Below are 19,276 nucleotides of genomic sequence, written 5' to 3'. Positions count from 1 at the left end.
TTGCTTGCTCTGTAGACGGAACCGACGTGCCCCATGGACGCGATTTTGGCGCGTGTCGCCATGGGCTTGGAGTGTGAGCAGGTCGCGCCCTAGCGGGCAGGGGCTGTCCATCATCAACTCCGTTGCTCATACCTTGTTATTCGGTTCTTCACGGCAGGTGGGGCAACCTCGGCGGCGGCGCACAACGTCCTTCGTCCCGGGAAGCTGCACAAGGACACCTTGAGCAACATCTGATCCGCCGACCTCGCTCTTCATCGGGCTCGCGGGCACCAGCGCTCACGAGTAAGAGCAGGACTGAGCAAAGCAATGAAGGAAACTCGGTTCGTGTGGCCATTCATTCTGTGGAGCAGGTAGGTGATAGGCAAGGAGCCCATGCCATGCCATGCCATTCATGTGTGGGCATTCACCTCACACGTGGTCTCGATCTTTTCTCCTATTTGTAGCCAGTCATGTCATCTCCTTTGTTCTGTTGTCTAGTACTAAATATAGTAAATTAAGGAACATCAAAAGCAACGCAACTCTCGATCGAGGGAAGATTTCCCCTCTCGGGTCTATCTCTCAACCTCCTGCGGGGTGATGCTGCTGCTGCATCGTGCGCTTGATGCCGCCGGTCTCCATTTGATTCTGATTCTTGCATCGCAACAATGGTTTGTAGTCCTAAATACATAGCGGTTTAATTCTTGTTTCTTAGACATGCATGAAAATCTCCTCTCTCTCTCTCTCTCTCTCTCTCGTTTTTGGTTGCATTGCATCTGCATCTTCCTGCAAATGCGGAACAGCAACATTCGGTTGCAGGCAAATGCATCAGGAAGGAAATGATGAATGTTCCGTTCCGTTGCAGGCAAAGGCATCGAGAAGCCGCTTCGTGGTGGGGTCTCATGTGTGGGTTGAGGACCCAGATGAGGCCTGGATGGATGGCTTGGTGGAGGACATCGATGGGGATCAGCTTGTCGTCATAACCGGCACCTCTGGAAACAAGGTCAGTTATAACATATGCAATAATAATCTACAGTATGCTTCACCAAAATATATATTTAAATTTCAGGATATGACAAATGTATATTTAAATTTCACCAAAATATAAATGGGCTAGGAGCATGATGGATATAAAAATGTACTATATAGCATGCCTACAAATATGCAATTCTAAATTACGCAGTCTAGCGATCGTCTGTCCTCTAGGCTATTTTAATATTTGTATTAGCATGCTTTCGTTAGGTTACCGATCGTGATATGGTTGTTGTAAAAGATATGTTTTTATTTACCTTTATTAATAAAAAGATATGCAGCTTTACTACATATTTGAGAAAAAAAATATACAGTCAACAGTAAAAAAAAGCCATAAACAATAGGAATTCTAAGAGGTGGAACCAAAAATGACCGCAGTAGCACAGCACAGCAGCCACGGGTTCCTCCTCTTCCTCTTCCCTGCGAGATTGCTCCTTCTCTGTCTCTCTATCTGCCAACACAAGTACACAACCATGCCGTCGCCGGACACCAAAAATGCAACCCCTGTCTTGCCACGATGCTACACATCCCATTTCCCACGTCGATTAAACTTTCCTTGGCGCCTTTTTGCTCTAGGCGGCGGCATGGGCTCCTGCCGGCTGCGCGAGGTGCAGGCAGCAGCACAGGTGAGGACTGTGCCGCATGCCTGCTCGAGGTGGACGGGAAGAAACGTATCAGGCAGAGGTACACGAAGCGTATCGCTAATTAAATTATTTGATTTTAAATCAAAATTCTTCGATACTTCCTGATACCCGCCGTATCGGATACGGGTACGCCGACCTTCCTGAAATATCGGTGATACGTAGGCAATAATTTACTCCTGATCGATAAACAACGGCTGTAGAGTTACAACCTCCGATCCATTTGTGTTGTGCAAACAAAATTCCTACTCTAGAATTCTCCTGCAGTATGTTTGATGACGCAATTCTCCTGCAGGTAACTGCTAATGTGTCAAGTGCCTATCCCAAGGATACAGAATCTCCACGCGGTGGTGTAGAGGATATGACAAGGCTAGCGTATTTACATGAACCAGGAGTGCTTCAGAACCTAAAGTCTAGATACGCGCTAAATGAAATATACGTAAGTTGAGTCACGATACATCATCCAAATGCACAGAGCATTTTAATTGGTACCTCTTTATGCTGTCTCAATCTTATTGTGGCATTTGATCGTGTTGTGTTTATTTGTGAATAAATAGGTCATATGATGTTTACATTCTAGAGACTTTCATTACGTACACAATTTTCTTTTGTGAGCTGATGCCACCAGTACATGCTCATTTTATACCTCCTCAATTGACTATGCTGTGCTCACTATACCCTTCTCAGGGATCCTAATTACCACATGCAGATCTCAATTGTCTACCTTTTATTTTGAACAAAGGTGTGACTAGTCTTTTTTTTTAACAATGGCTCGAAACATGAGTCTTAATAGATTGTGGGGAGGTGGTGACTCTTGACACCAGTCCAATGTAGTATATAGGGGGGGGGGGTGATCATCAGTTTCCAAGAAATACTAGTTCTTTTAGTATTTCTGTATTTTATAGGAGTTTGCAATTTTGCGACCTTATCCATGCTTTTGCAGATTCTCTAATGGATTAAATTGTTCTTCCAGACTTATACTGGGAATATTTTAATAGCTGTTAATCCATTCCAAAGACTTCCTCATCTCTATAACAACCACATGATGGGAATTTACAAAGGAGCAGAGTTTGGTGAGCTGAGTCCCCATCCATTTGCGATCGCTGACCGTTCGTATAGGTGTGTTTTCCTCACACAAAGATCTTTAAAGATGTCACATTCTCACATATGAATCATAGTTAAGTACCCTATGTTCCCTCTGTCCAGACTTATGATCAATGATCGTATAAGCCAAGCAATATTAGTGAGTGGAGAGAGTGGAGCTGGAAAGACAGAAAGCACTAAAATGCTTATGCAATATCTTGCTTTTATGGGTGGTAAAGCTCAAGCTGAAGGAAGGTCAGTGCAACAACAGATCCTGGAGGTGTGTTTTTCACAGGCACTTTACATTGGTGTTCTTTTCGTTTGGTGGTAGCAGAAGTATTATAGGCTACCTAAGAACCAGAAAAGGTGGTGTGTCTGGGTTGTAATGAAAACATTTTGATTGGAGTCAATTCAGGCACCTCATTTATCAGGAATATTTGTGTGTCGAATTATCCAATGAATTTTCTTCTTAGCCTTAAGAAGTACTAGTACATCATTTACATATATTTCTAATTTGCCTACTTGTCTGACACAGTCCAACCCGGTTCTTGAGGCATTTGGCAATGCAAAAACTGTCAGGAATAATAATTCAAGGTAATGAAATAATGCATCATCCTTCCTTCACATTTTTGGGTTGTTATTAAATCGCTTATATAACTTTCTGATCTCGGTTTTACAACTTACCTTCCTTGATTTTACAGTCGTTTTGGAAAATTTGTTGAGATTCAATTTGACGAGAACGGGAAGATATCAGGAGCTGCTATAAGGACCTATCTTCTGGAAAGATCACGCGTGTGTCAAATATCTGATCCCGAAAGAAACTATCACTGCTTTTACATGCTATGTGCTGCACCACCAGAAGTAAGAGCATGCTCTCTATGACTACTTTTATGAAATTTTGTTGTAATATCATTTTAGAACTATTGTTTTTGTTTGATTAGATTTTTACAGCCGGTTTTATAACGAAAGTCTGGCACTGATTCTCTTCCACATTGTAAAAACTGAAGAAATTTGCGTAAACTGTCAAGAAACTGTAAAGTAAGCTTAAACCAGTTCAAGAAAAAAGATAGTGTGATATATTCCATTATTCCTTGGAAGTAAATTTGTCTATTTGAGATGCCAGATTACTGTATCAGTTGTTCTGCAGGAAATGGTTAGCTAGCTGCTGAGAAAGTGTAGATTAGCAAATCTAAATCTTTCAAGTGTAATTTGCTTATCATTATTTTTCTGTATCCTCTGATGTGCCTTTTCTGGATTGAATGTTTCTTAGATTTTTTTTTATTTCTCTTTACATTATATGTAGCTCTTTTGTTTATAGCTTTGAAATGTGAGTATGCCTATCAGGATTGCAAGAAATATAAATTGGAAGAAGCCAGATCATTTCACTATCTCAACCAATCTAATTGTATTACACTTGATGGACTGGATGACTCCAAAGAATACATAGAAACCAGAAGAGCTATGGGTATTGTAGGTATCAGTTCTGATGAACAGGTAAGGGTCAGGTTTTGCAAGCAATCAAGAAAAGATCAAGGTTCTGCTAGCAGAGGAACAGTCTTTTACATAATTTCGTTGGCATGTCTTTCAGGATGCGATATTTAGAGTTGTAGCTGCTATTCTTCATTTGGGTAATGTGGAATTTGCAGAAGGAAGTGAAGCAGATTCTTCTATACCCAAAGATGGGAAATCCCAGTTCCATCTTAGGACAGCAGCTGAGCTTTTCATGTATTTATTTACATAGTCCTTTGGTTTAGTAAATTTACCAAAAGTTCCTTTTTCCATCCCTTATACGATGTACCGGCAACATTCTGCAGGTGTGATGAAACGGGTCTCGAGGAATCTTTGTGCAAGCGTGTTATGGCAACTCGTGGGGAGAGTATTACGAAAAATTTGGATCCACGAGCTGCAGCTCTGAGCAGAGATGCATTGGCTAGGATAGTTTACTCGCGTTTGTTTGATTGGTAAGTTTGATAGCCATCATTTTGAAATATCTTTCTTATGCTGCTATATTTTGTATTACCTGGTGTAGAAAAATCACTTATGAAAATTGCACCTTTCACTTTTACAGGCTTGTAAATAAAATCAATAGTTCAATTGGTCAAGATCCTGATTCAAAGATTTTGATTGGTGTGCTGGACATTTATGGTTTCGAAAGTTTCTTGACAAACAGGTGCTTAACTGGTATGCTTTTGCATTTAATCTGTTACTTATGTTCACATTCTTATAGGAGTCTTGGGAGATGGACTTTACCATTCATGTATGATGCACTTAACTGATTATGCTTTGGGAGCATAAGCTCTGGTCATCAGGCATGATCACGTGGAAACTAATCAGATTTTAGGGTAGAAATCAAGGGTTTTCTACATCTGGGAGCAAAATATATGCAACCTATACTCAAATTTGATTTTTGTTTAAGATAATGGAAAATCAATTCCGGGCGCTGCATCACGCGATGCACATACCCGAGTTCATTATTACATAGTCTCAGCGCAAGGCTGATCACTCATGAAAGATTCAATTTTGATCAAGGACTATCATAGAAATCAAGTAGTGCAATGGTGCTTTGGGTTATCCCCTTTTTCAAGACGAAATCTTGATTAATGATTGAGGTTACCGAATACTAGAGGATCACATGTACAAGTGTATGCAATCCTCCATACCTGTTGACCTTTATCAATTGTAGACATGTAATGCACAATACAAGAGTTGATCATCATATTTACCTTTTACATAGAACTAATGTAGTTGTTTTCCAGATGAGAATGTAAATTGTGTGTTTCGTAGTGACATGTGATTTTGGTGTTATGAGGATTGTTGTAACTTGTAACAATTAGATATGTCCAAACTGCACAAACAAACCAGTTCTAAAGCTTTTTTCTTTGCTTTGTCTAAAAAATGTTAATCAATTTGATAAAGATGATTCCACAAGCACAAACACTCATCAATCTGCACAAATAGCAGGTCTCCCTGGGCCAAAGTTGGACCGGGTATTACAATTGTTTCATCAGCACTAAAAAGAAACCATTTCAGGAATAAGAAGGGAAACAACTTGTTGCTTAAAAGAATTAATATTATACTGATATGTGCGTTTTGCTAACCTTCTTGTTGATTGATGTCCTTGATTCTTACATATTACGTTTGAAAGAAGGTAATTCTTCCATGTTGACATTTTGATATTCTGCAGCTTTGAGCAATTTTGCATCAATCTAACTAATGAGAAGCTCCAGCAGCACTTTAATCAGGTTACAAAATGGAAATCCTCCTTTGCAGACTAGTTTCAATCTGGTTTTTTAAGGTTATTCTACCAGTTTAGCTTTAAGTCCTTTTCTAACCAATATATGTCCCAAACTCCCATGAGCAGCATGTATTTAAGATGGAGCAGGAAGAGTACACGAAAGAAGAAATTGACTGGAGTTACATCCAATTTGTGGACAACCAAGAAATTCTTGATCTGATTGAGAAGGTGAAGAAATTAAGATTTCTGTTGCAAAGTCTGATTTTTTTACCACTTTGGCACATGTTAAAAAATGTAGGCAGCTATAAAGCAGGGGAGATTCCACGATTTGCTACCGAATAACTTGTCATGTTCTTTATATGTCATCGTTATGTCAATGACATGTGGATTTAGGTCCCACATGTCATCCTCACAATGGATAGCATATTAGGGATTCAGTGGCATATCGTGGATTTATCCATAAAGGGGGATCTAGTACATGCAAACTGAGCTAATTGCCAACTACTTTTGAATAATCTCTTGTATACTGGGATGCTAACAGTATCAATCACAATATCTTTCCATGCCGTATTTACATTTCACTTTAACGGCCCATCTTTTATTCCTTCCCTCCTTTTGTCTCCATTTGAATATTGAATCAGAAATTTATTCTTGGATAATATGTTTGTATACCTGCTGCCTACTTGATTTTGTTTCCTGCATTCTTAATAGCCATTGTTTAGCCATAGATAGCATTGCAACGTTCAGCCCATTCTGTGGTTTGGTCATGCAATGAAAACTTATTTATTGTTCTAATTTGTTTGATGCAGAAACCTGGGGGAATAATTTCTCTTTTGGATGAGACATGGTATATGCGAATAAATTGTAGATGTGTCCTTTTATTTCATCAGAATCCGAGGTCTTCTAACAATATCTTTCTCATATGCTTCAGCATGTTGCGAAATTCAACCCATGAGACATTTGCTGAGAAGCTATATCAAAAATTTAAAGACAACCCACACTTCAGTAAACCCAAATTTTCACGGTCCAATTTCACTATTCATCACTATGCTGGCAATGTAGGTAACATGTTCTTGATTTACATTTAAGTATTAAGGTTCTTTTGGGCTTTATTTTCAAGATAGTAAAAATGTGGTCTGCCTATACTGGAAATTTTAACTCTCAGTGTGGCATATCTAGGGATTTGCGGTTATACATGAACACTAATGAAAACATATGTAGCTGTGATACAAATTTGCTTACTCACTGCATTTGTTGATACGATACTCTCTTCTTCTTCTTTTGCGAAGGAATTTGTTAATAAAATACTAGGATCATCTTCGATGTGTATGGATAGCTTCACCTTAATATGCTCGTGTACGTCAGGGTCAATAATATTTAGCTACTTTGTAATTCCCAACTTTTTATTAGTATGTGAATACCAGTAGAATTCTGTACACTAGTAGACGTTGTTTGTTCTAACTAAAACTTTGTCCTTTTTCAATAATCTACAACTGCAAATCAATTAAAATGTTGCATATAGGGGTAAGTATTTAGCCGATCACAAAAACCTTAAGCTTTTGTGTGAACTGGTTGGGACATGAAACTTAATATGGTATTAGGGCCAAGATGTTGTGAGTTTGGCTAGCACAGTTATTTTTTTAAAAAAAAAAAATCATAATAGTCCGTGTTGTAGGCCTTGTGGAGCCTAGACGTGAGGAGTGCAGAATTTTATTGCCCACTTTTCTGCAATCGCTTAAGCTTTTGGGTAAATTGTTCTGTGCATGAAACTTAATTCTAACAACATGGAACAAATGCTCCACCAATTTTGTATTCTGGTCAGGAGAGCCATTAGTTTATTGTTCATGTTTGTTTGTTGGTGCTTCACTCGAACTGATTATTTACATAGTTAACGAGTGCAACTTAATGCATATCTTATTTTTCAGGTCACGTATCAAACAGACCTTTTCTTAGATAAAAACATAGATTATGCTGTAAATGAACATCAAGCCTTGTTAAATGCCTCAAAATGTTCATTTGTTTCAAGTCTTTTTCCACCATGTGAAGAATCAACAAAATCCACAAAGTTTACTTCGATTGGATCAAACTTCAAGGTAAAAACATGGTTTCTTTTACTCTATTCCATTCATTTCTTTTTTGTATTGACTCTTAATTTTTGCATGATATTGCAGCAACAATTACAGTCTCTACTAGAAACTCTGAGTGCAACAGAACCACACTACATCCGGTGCATAAAACCTAATAATGTTCTGAAGCCAGCAATATTTGAGAACAGTAATGTTCTCCAGCAGCTTCGTTGTGGGGTAAGATGTGTGCAATTTCACGTTCTTTGTATTAATTAAACATGCAGATATGAACATGCTGTCCAAAAGATGTCTGGTGGCAACTGCAGTAAACTAATCTCTTTGTCTATATTTTCACTCTGTCGGAACTATGCTTAATATTAGCACGGATAACAGAGTGGACCATTTACTTATTTTAATTGGAAATACATCTTCATGTGAACACAGGACCAATTGAAACACCATCATTCTTTTATGTATGCATATATAGGAATGAGAAAATTGCTGGAAACCAAACTTGTAACCTATATACCACTTTTATTCATACAAAGCTTCTAATGTTGTTCCTAAGCAAACCTTTTGATCAAGTTTTACTGGTTTAATATTCTCCAGAATTTTTTGACTAGTTTAATATTCTCCAGAATTTTTTTACTGGTTTAAATGCAGCAAAAGTTTATATTCCACCAGTTTTATTTTAGGTCATAACTATGTTTGGCCTAAAGCCTACAAGGATAGTGTATTCTAAGTAAACTATTGTTAAGGAGTTACTAATTCATGTGTGAATCCGAAAATGAATATAAATAACCTACATTTGGATGTTGCTCCAGCCATTTCCACTGCTTTATGACATATTTTTTAATGGAATTTTAGAATTTCTTTTGAAAGTTATCTCCATTTTACGAATTATTTTAATCCGTTATCTTACAAGAACTAGCTGTTTGAATTGTGAGATGTCAGCTATCTTTTTAAACAGGGAGTTTTAGAGGCTATAAGGATTAGCTGTCTGGGATACCCTACTAGGAGAACATTTTATGAATTTGTTAATCGATTTGGCATTCTGCAACCCAAAGTTCTGGGTCGAAGGTAAACTGTGATTTATCTAACTGATTATACTTTTCTTCCCAATGTGTTAAAAAAAAAAATTCCCTTGGCAGTCATGATGAAGTTATTGCTACGAAGATGCTTCTTGAGAAAGCCAATCTTACAGGCTATCAGGTAATTATTAGAAGAGCAATGCTTTGATGCTGTTATCTTATTCCATTTCTTGAACCATTCATAAATTATTTCCATGCCCCTAAAAAGAGCAGTTAACATTTGACAGATGAGAAGTATATCCCCTCATAAATTGTTTATTTACAGACATTCCTGTAATTACTCCTTTTATGTGCCTCACTTTGTGACATCAAATGTACAGATAGGAAAAACAAAAGTGTTTCTCCGTGCTGGTCAAATGGCCGAGTTAGATGCTCTAAGAACTGAAATTTTGGGACATTCTGCTAAAAAGATACAAAGCAAAGTTCGGTCATTTCTGGCTCACAGGAAATACCTCCAGCTGCAAATATGTGCTACACAACTCCAGGCAGTATGCAGGGGTACATATTCTTGTTTGAAAATATAAATGAGAACTTCTGTTCTTGTACTATTTTTGCCCATGAAACATTCTTCCAGCGGTGAGAGTGACTTCTGTGATTTCAAAGGAACAAATGCAAGAAGGTGTTATGAAAATCTTCGTAGAGAGGCAGCTTCACTGAAAATTCAGACCTGCTACCGTATGCATTGTGCAAGGAAAAATTATGTAGATCTCTGTACGGCATCAACTACTATCCAATCTGGTCTACGTGGTATGGGTGCTCGCATCAAACTCCGGTTTAGCCGGCAAACAAAAGCTGCAGTGATTATTCAGGTACTTCCAAGGATTTATTTTTGTTCCATCGAAGTAGCTAATTTTGAGTAATCCACCAAAGATTTAGGGAATAAACATTTATGAAATAAGGTTTGAAGTTGTTAATATTTCTGTTCTTTGGAGAAATGCCATTTTCGTGCTCTCTTTTTTGTTGCCTGGAATGGTTTCTTATGTGGACAGTAGGAACCATAAACCCTTATAGGTACCGTAGAACTATTGAGTTAATGCAGCATTTTCTGTAGTACACTAGAAATTATTTTTATGCATGGCATTCAGTATTTCCATAGGCGCTCTGCACTGACAGGTGGCCATAAAACAAACTCTTTAAGGCGTTATTCTGATAAGATGATGTCTGGCTCCAGCTATGGCAATATCTTGCATGTGTGCTTCTATATCCATGCTTGTTCATTACCCTACCTTTTGATGTTTTCGTTCCTTGTAGAGTCACTGCCGCCGTTATTTAGTGCACTCACAGTATGTGAGACTGATGAAGGCCACAATCACGACTCAGTGTGCTTGGAGAGGAAGAATGGCCAGAAGGGAACTCCGAAAACTCAAAATGGTAAGAGAACCTGGTTGCAAACATGTCCGTTCTCTTGTTGTTCCTTGTCCCTTTACCCCTTGGTGTCTAGCTGCAGAGTTGTTGGATTCTTTTATTGTCCTGGACCTCAATTGCGGGTTTTCAGTAGTTAAGAATACCAATTTCTTCAGTTGTATACGTTTCTGGTTCCCCCTTTTGGTTTCTTTTCTCGTGGTCACTTCTTCACTACTTTCAGGCTGCAAAAGAAACTGGTGCTCTACAAGCTGCCAAGAGTAAACTAGAGAAGGAAGTTGAGGAACTTACTTGGCGGCTACAGCTGGAGAAACGCATCAGGGTAAACTGGCATAGTACCTATTGTCACTGTGTTTAACAACACTTTTGTTTATGTTTGGTGTGAATGCCTTGAGGAGGGATGTAAACCTTACACGTAGTACCAGTGTGAACAGTTGGCGCATTTGCAAGGTTTCTAATGCTAGTAGAGTAGTAGGATATCATGCATTCATGCATCTCATTACATTTCAAAAGGAAAACTTTTGAATTTCGATCATCAGTTAATTTGTTATGCATGTTTTGTATTTGCAGGCTGATATGGAAGAAGCCAAGACACAAGAAAATAAAAAGGTCCAATTGCAATTGCAGGAATTGCAATTGCAACTCAAGGACACAAAAGATCTGTTAAAAAGGGAACAAGAAGCTTCCAAAGCAGCATCGGAGAAAGCTGCTTTAGTGCCAGAGATCCATGTCGATACAAGTCTAGTTAATGAGCTTACTACTGAAAATGAGAGGCTCAAGGTATCAACATAAAAGGATAAACAGATTCAAATGGAGTGTCATAAAAGAACACAAAATTAGCTTATAAACTCTTAAAGCTTTCTAGGTATTAATGAATCCTTAATCCTATCAGCATTAAAATATGAACAAATGCAAATGAAAGTGTCATAGAAGAATACTAATCTAGCTTGTAAACTCTTAAAGCTTGCTAGGTACTAACGAATACTTAATCCTATCCAACAAAAACAAAGCCTTTAGTCCCAACAAGGTTGGTGTAGACTAGAGATGAAACCCGACACGATCCACACAAACCAAAGAGAAAGAAAGAAAAAAATAGTAATATAGTACTAGTAGCAATAATAGTAGTTTTCGATATCAAGTGAACCATAAATAGAGATGAATATCACTGTCATTTTCTTTTACAATCTGCAAATAATGTAATGTTTTTTCTTGAAACTAATGGACAGGAGCTCTGCCATTCATTTCAAGTAGAAGAGAATACACCGTACTGAGGGGGACACACCATAAGATGAATTAGAAACATCAACACGAATCCCGGTAGGACATACTGATGGAGAGGCCACCTCAACATCTCAGAGCAACAACACACCTAGAAACACCACTGGGATACACCATAGCACCAAACAAATAATATAATGTTACTCCGTTTCAGAAATAGTTGTCCAATTACCTTATAAGCACAGACCAAGGAGGCACAAAATCAAAGAAGTTAATGAAATTGGACTATGCTTACCCCTACCGACTGATGTATTTAAACAAGTCCACATGGAAAAACTGCAATAACTACAGTGTTGATTTTCTAAATGATTGACAATTTTGAAATAATGCACCTCATTAAACTGGACAATTTGAAACGGATATAGTATGTGCATATCTTAGATGTAAATCAGTCTAGTAGCTTCAGTTTTCTAAATAAAAAATGTTAGCTGTTTATGGCCTATCCATACCGTTAGTATAACCTGAATATGGATGTTCTTTTTAGTTTCTCTTTACATTGGTCCTTTTGGACTCTCATTACACCTTTCAGGTCTTGTTGACAACTGTACATTTTTTCTAGTCTTGTTGACCTTGTACTCCTGCCTATACTATTAATATACTATCTGCTGTGAGGAACTCCCCCACAGTTCTCGTTCAGGAAAAAAGAGAAGTAAATATCAGGAATCCACGTGCTATCCATTTAATGTTTGTGGCCTCAACAAAGGAAATGATATGGTTCTCTTTTAACTTACAGACACTGGTGTCCTCCTTTGAGGCAAAAGTTCAGGAAACACATCAGAAGTTTGAAGAAAGAGAGAAAGTCAGGGAAGAGTTGCTCAATAAAGCCATGAATGCCGAGTCCAAGATAAATGAACTGAAGAACACAATGCAAAGGTTCTTATTTCATGTTGCTTAATATAAATATGTGGATGTTATCTGTCGAGTTATCTGACGTTACATGTTTTAATTGTTGCCATGACTAGCCTTCAAGAAAAGCTGACTAGTACGGAAGCAGAAAACCATGTTCTCCGGCAGCAGGCTATGAAAACAAGACCCGATAATATGCCTTTGCTTAACATGCATCGGAAATCAGTAATCTCTCTCTCTCTCTCTCTCTCTTTCAAGATGGAGCTCATATTTTAGTAACAAGATGGAGCTTTGATCTATACATATCCTTATGCTTCTGAGTGTTTGCAACTTTGCAGAATTTGGCTAACGGAAGCCTACATGTTGACGAACAGGTCTGGAGCATCGATCTTATATTTGGTGTAGAAAATTCAATCTTTTCTCGTTTTTAAACCTAATGGAATTATCTCTCCAGACACCTCATGGCACTCCTATGGAATTCGGGAGGAGATCCTACATTGAGAGACATAATGTATATTTACTTGGCTGATACTCAATATCTAGAAGCATTTAATAAATATTTAGTGAAATAATCAAATTATGATTTTTTTTCTACTTTCCTTCCAGGAGAGTGTCGAAGCACTGATAAATTGCATTGTTGAAAATGTTGGATTTAGTGAAGGAAAGCCAGTTGCTGCAATAACCATATACAAATGCCTTCTTCATTGGAGGATTTTTGAGACAGACAAAACAAATGTTTTCGATCGACTTATTCAGATTTTTAGTTATGCGATGCAGGTATTTCTTTCTAGTGTTCCAAGCCTGAATGCTTCATGTTCTGATTTTGTGATATACTTAGTTACCTAAATCATAGAGTGATTCTGTCCTCTTTCTTTAATACTCAATTTATGTTACCTTAAAAAAATGTTACATGATGTGTTTGTCAGAAACAAGAGAGCAATGCTGATCTTGCATACTGGTTGTCAAATTCATCATCTTTATTGATTATACTACAAAAGAGTCTCAAACCTCCTGGCTCATCTGGAAGAACTCCATTGAAAAGACCACAGACTCAGACATCATTCCTTGGGAGGATGGTATGCCACGGAACTCTGTCATTGGATGATATATTTTGCATTTTAGCTGAGCAAACCGTTAAGCTGTTTTCAAGATGAAATTGGTAATGTCTACTCTAGTGTGGATATATACTAGTAGTTCTAAAAGTACCATTCCTAGGCTCTAATCCATTGAACTTGAGTCTGAAAATATTGAATATAACATGCTGTTACCACAATCTAATAAGCTTGCGGTTAGAAGCAGAATTTGTGGATCATGCAGATCTCTTCATTACGTCTGGAACATAAGAATACTTTTGTATGACAGGGTAGCTCTAAGGGAGTGGAGTTGGTAAAAAGAAACATATGAATAAGGCAATAAGAAAATTTAGGCTCATCCTCCTACATTGTGTTGTATGATCTATACATGCTGCACCTATGATCTGCCTGTTGTTAGATTGAAGAAAATCCTTGGGGATTAATTCATCCAGTCAATACTTCTTGATGTTTTGAACTTTTCACGGTCTCCAATATGCATCTTTGGCCACTAGTTTCTAACACTTTTTTTGTGAAAGCTATATGAGTATAATAACGTTGTAAAATAATTTGTCACCAGGGGCAGAAGCTTTTTTTTGGGGCGGGGGGGGGGGGGGGGAGGGTTAAATTGTACAAGAAAAAAGAAATGTAGATATCATCTTGTAACTATATGTTCTAGTTTAATTTACAATAAGAAGAAATTAGTGTTCCCTGAGGCTAGCAATTGTAATTTGTCAAAATCTTGGATGGGTTATTACAAAAGGTTATCCTGATTTATGTTTTCCTTGGTGTTATATGGTCCTCAGGTGTTTCGCGCTTCGAATATTACTGTTGATATGGATCTTGTGCGCCAAGTTGAGGCCAAGTATCCTGCTCTTCTTTTTAAGCAGCAACTTACAGCTTTTGTGGAAGGCTTATATGGAATGATCCGAGACAATGTTAAGAAAGAAATATCTTCAGTACTCTCACTTGTTATTCAGGTTACCCCATCTATTACGAGTCATCTCCAGGTTAAATTTTATTTCATATTTTAGATGATTCTTGCAGGATTAGTGCAAGTTTCAAAATAAGCACGACATATCAGCAATCTAGGTTCACCAAGCTAGGATTGAAAGTAGCAAAATTGGAATACTAAGCTGATTTTAACTTAGATGACCGATTTTAGCTACTATCTTATAGTCGACAACTTGTCATTACCACTTAAGTACTGAACACTCTGAGCGCACCTTGAAGAAATTGGACAGATCAAGGTAGTCTAATGTCATTCTTATGTCCTTATTGATCCTCCAGGCACCAAGAAATGCAAAATCTGGTTTGATGATAGATCAAGGTAGCAATTGGCAGATGATAGTCAACCATTTGAATGATCTCTTGAAAATTTTGCAAGAAAATTGTGTAAGTGTTAGTTTGTGTACCTGCATTGCATTTGGTTACATGGTGTCCTGACGTCTGATCATTATGCTGAAATTCTAGGTCCCAACAATATTTGCTCAGAAGATCTTTACACAGATTTTCTCATTTATTAACGCTCTACTCTTCAATAGGTAACTTTTTGTGTCTATACTTCAGCATGCAACAGTTTTCCTCTAACAAGTTTTTCTTCTCCTGTAACTATGTTCTAGTCTTCTCGTGCGCCGTGAGTGCTGTTCTTTTAGCAATGGAGAATACGTGAAACAAGGGTTGGACGAACTTGAGGCATGGTGCACACAAGCCAAACCAGAGGTAACTAAAAATTCTTTCTATAATCTATAGACAGGTGCTCAATTGTAAGATCTTCCTCTCGTGTACTTTATGAAATAGTTTGAAATTTATATTCATATCGGAAAGTCTATTCTACCCAAAATTACGTCAAACCCTTCTCTTAGCAAAAGATGATAGATGACCATCTTGTATGTCGCTATGATTAATTTTTCTTCGAAGGAAATGTGTGATTTCATTGGTTTACTACATCTCTTGTTTAAACTAAAACAGTAGAAAGACTTTATGTCGGTTGTCTGTTTGAACTTTTGTAAGGGGACACATGGTTATCTGGTACCCCAGATTTATTTTCTTTTCATTGGGTCTTTAATTGTTTTGGGCTTCCATAATAAAGCCAGACAATAGTCTTACGTCTAAAAACTCGAACAAAAGAAAGATATTCCATTAGAATTATAGTGTAGTTCCAGTATTAATATCCTCCCTTTATTTTCCTTTTACTTACTGTCAAACACTAACAGTATGCAGGATCTGCATTGGATGAACTTAAACACTTATGCCAGGCTGTTGGTTTCTTGGTATGTAACTTCAATACACCCCTTTTATTTATATGTATTCTTATGATCTTAACTACATTGGTTTGTTCTTTAAGCTCTCAATTGTATACAACAAAATTGACAGACCATCTGGCTTAATGTTAAATTACAAACTGGGGAAAAGTTGTGTGCTTGACTGAACTTGCAGTTAAAGGCTGTGTTGCTTTGCTCTTTATTATGGTACCTTTCATAAGTGAAACCTAGATGAAAATTGCACCAGTTTTAGGCATCACCATCTTACTTGGGGTTTAATACTATCCTTTTGTGTTGCTTCTCAGGTCATTTTCAAAAAGTTCAGGATTTCATATGATGAAATAATCAACGATCTCTGCCCGGTAAGATAACCCCCGCCCCACCCCCCAAACAAGGGAAAAGAAAAGAAAACAATGACAAGCACTCCCAAAAAAAGATAATCGACAGCACACATACGAATAAAAAAACTTGCATGCATCTTACCTAAAGTATGTTGATTTACATATGCAGGTATTGAGTGTTCAACAGCTTTACAAAATATGCACACAATACTGGGATGACAAATATAATACTGAAAGTGTGTCTGAAGAGGTAACTACCAGATGTCTTATTTTAGATTCATGTATTCCCTGTCTGGGAAATTTTAATTTCTTTTTTTTATGAACCGGCAGGAGAGCTGCCTATTGTATTAAAAAGGAGAGAATAAGCCCAGACAGGTGAACCACCAATTACAACACCACCCCAAAAGACGGAAATTTTAATTTCAGACATATGTGTTGGTTTGGCTGACAAAATAACATCCTTTTGTGATACCAAAGCAAGATTATGACTTTTTTATATGTTGTATATGCAACACATTGTTCCCTTCCACATGGTTGGATGCTTTACATTGTGGTCTGAATTTATAGTTCCCTGCTCTATGAGAGAGGCCATTCAGTCTAAAATATTGAATGGTTGAGATGACTTCATACGGAGAATCAGGGTGCAAAATTAACTCATTCTTCCTTGACTGTAGGTCCTTGATGAGATGAGAAAAATGATGAATGTGGGATCTGGCCAGGCCACTTCAGACAGTACCTTTTTACTAGATGAAGAAGCAAGGTAAACGTGTGGAGGTGAACATCATGCTTGAATACATCGTAAGATCTTGTATTTGAAATTCCCTTGTTTCCTGCCACAGCATGCCTTTATCGCTGGAGGAGATAGCCAATTCTATGGAGGCCAAGGAATTTCAGAATGTCACTCCACCGCAAGAACTCCTTGACAATGCCGCTTTCCAGTTCTTGAAAAGCTGAATTCTCTCCGAGAGAAGAAAACGCTAGCCTCCAGAAGATAGAATGTTGTATCCTATTTTTTTGAAAGAAATACAGGAGGAGATCCTGCACAAAGGTGAGAAAACCTGCATCGAGCAGGGCTCAAGCGCGGGCGGCCTGGGCGTAACAACACAACTCTGGCCATCTGTGCTACGCGCAGTTCTAGAATGTTGTATCCTTGCACCCTTGGCTGTTGTAAATTCAGATATAGGTTTGCGTTCTCCTTTTTCTGATCTTTACACTTCCCCAGCTGGTCCTTGTAAATCAATTATTTCATTTTATAGCTCTAGGTTGGTGTAATTTATTTTTTCCCCTTTCCGGCTGCCGAGCTGGGTTGGGAAGAACATTTTTTGTGCCCTCCCGAAACTCCATGTCCACATGATAGGTAGAATACCATTCGTTCATTGTAGGCAAAGGTATGTAGAGAGCACTGTTATTGTCCAGAGCTCGAGAATCATGTGAATACATTTGTTGAAGGAAATCATTTTGTTCAAGACATCCACTCCATTTGTTGTATTGAATTGTCAGATAAAATAATCTCTCTGGAGATTTGTGAAACGCTGTGATAATAAAACATGAGGTTAAGTAGGACCAGCCAGAAATCTAGATTTTCTGCAACTATCACGGTAAAACCTTACCTGTGATTTTTTTCTTCTAAAATACTCATAAGAGTTACGTATCTTTGTTTTAAGAAGTATGTTTTTTTTCTCGTTACAAAATATAACATTGTGGCTGATTCATGTGTAGCTAAATTTTTCCTGCCACTACAAATTGCTGATTCATGTGTTGGAATTAATGTTCCCGTGGAGAGCAGCTGCCATTTGTTTTGGCAAGCTGGAGGAAATTGCAATTATTTCAGGCTAAACTTATGGGTAATGAATGGTGCATCTCTCACATGTGATCTAGTTTGAGTTGGTTCCTGTTTAGAAAGGTCTAATTCCGACCACTCACGGGAATAATATTACGTTTGATCGTATATGTTGAGGATATATAAGAGAGATCGTGCCTAAGTTCCCTATAGAAGAGAGATAGGAGGGAGAAAAATGAGAGGGAGGAGAGGGGCTACCGGTGGAAGAAGAAGATAAGCTTTTCTAACCGTTTATTCTACGTTCATTTAGTTGTAGAACAGATTTACGTTTGACTTGAAAATGAAAAAAATACGAAATCTCCTTTGTCGCCATCAACTGCTAGGTACGAATATCAACCAACTTAATTGTATGGTTGGTCTGCTCAAATGCATGCGCATGCGTACATACATACAAAAGGTTCCGTCTTTGTCGTGCCACACTTCATCCTTTTCCTCCTGTACGTTGAGGAACAAGTTGCATAATTATTCTCACAAGGAAATGATCGATCGATCTTGGACCTACTTAATTGTATGGTGCGGTGCATATAACCATACCCTTATCTTTTGCTATACCAGAGAAATACTCCTCCATTAATTATTTCACAGATTAACTTATCTCAACTGTTCTCTGAACTTTTATTCGAGACCCTAGAAGCCGGAGAAAGAAGAAGCCCAAAGAAAGCAGCAAGCAAGCGGCCATGTCTTCCCCAAGCAAGAGAAGGGAAATGGATCTCATGGAGCTGTGAGTTCCTCTTCTCATTTCAGCAAGCAGCATACTCCGGTCCCCACCCCCCTGGATCTGTTTGATTGATTTCTGCCTCAATTAATTGCTTTAATTTTTTTTAGAAAAGAGTACTTGGCTTTTATTGAAAGCCAATAAAAGATCACTAACAGACAACCATAACCGAAATAAAGGGAGAACAAGTCACCACTGGGAACTTCAGCTTATAGATCAAACCAAAAGCACAAAGCTTTGATCGACGCCTAACTACAAAACATTAGATCACCCCTAAGGTAACCAGCAAACAACCACACTGAAAGAATCGAATGGACTAAGATGTGGCGGGGGGGGGGGGGTGAATCGGGCAATTAAAAACTTCTACCGAAATCTAAAATAAATAGCAATCTTAGTCTAGAAGAAAGAAAATGTGACTTAAAAAAAACTAGGAGAA

At 37.9% G+C, this 19,276-nt stretch overlaps 1 protein-coding gene across 1 annotated transcript; it reads left to right on the top strand.

Moving 5' to 3' along the window:
• Positions 1 to 195: 195 nt before the first annotated feature.
• On the top strand, positions 196 to 17,848 carry LOC133913848 (myosin-6-like). The gene is made up of 39 exons (XM_062357130.1): positions 196 to 647; positions 842 to 979; positions 1,945 to 2,088; positions 2,623 to 2,768; positions 2,856 to 3,012; positions 3,268 to 3,326; positions 3,434 to 3,593; positions 4,077 to 4,226; positions 4,321 to 4,457; positions 4,547 to 4,693; positions 4,801 to 4,902; positions 5,917 to 5,974; positions 6,094 to 6,195; positions 6,777 to 6,814; positions 6,899 to 7,025; positions 7,893 to 8,060; positions 8,139 to 8,270; positions 9,004 to 9,113; positions 9,185 to 9,245; positions 9,445 to 9,622; positions 9,728 to 9,933; positions 10,376 to 10,495; positions 10,710 to 10,808; positions 11,057 to 11,266; positions 12,498 to 12,637; positions 12,727 to 12,835; positions 12,949 to 12,984; positions 13,065 to 13,121; positions 13,217 to 13,387; positions 13,537 to 13,686; positions 14,487 to 14,660; positions 14,971 to 15,075; positions 15,154 to 15,224; positions 15,303 to 15,402; positions 15,897 to 15,953; positions 16,250 to 16,306; positions 16,455 to 16,535; positions 16,960 to 17,045; positions 17,125 to 17,848. Exons 1-39 carry the CDS (start codon positions 645 to 647, stop codon positions 17,237 to 17,239), a joined length of 4,461 nt encoding a protein of 1,486 aa, XP_062213114.1. The 5' UTR covers positions 196 to 644; the 3' UTR covers positions 17,240 to 17,848.
• The last annotated feature ends 1,428 nt before the right edge of the window (positions 17,849 to 19,276 follow it).

This window comes from Phragmites australis, chromosome 3 (assembly GCF_958298935.1).
Source record: "Phragmites australis chromosome 3, lpPhrAust1.1, whole genome shotgun sequence".
Lineage (NCBI taxonomy): Eukaryota > Viridiplantae > Streptophyta > Magnoliopsida > Poales > Poaceae > Phragmites > Phragmites australis.
This window is presented reverse-complemented; position numbering and strand designations above follow the sequence as displayed.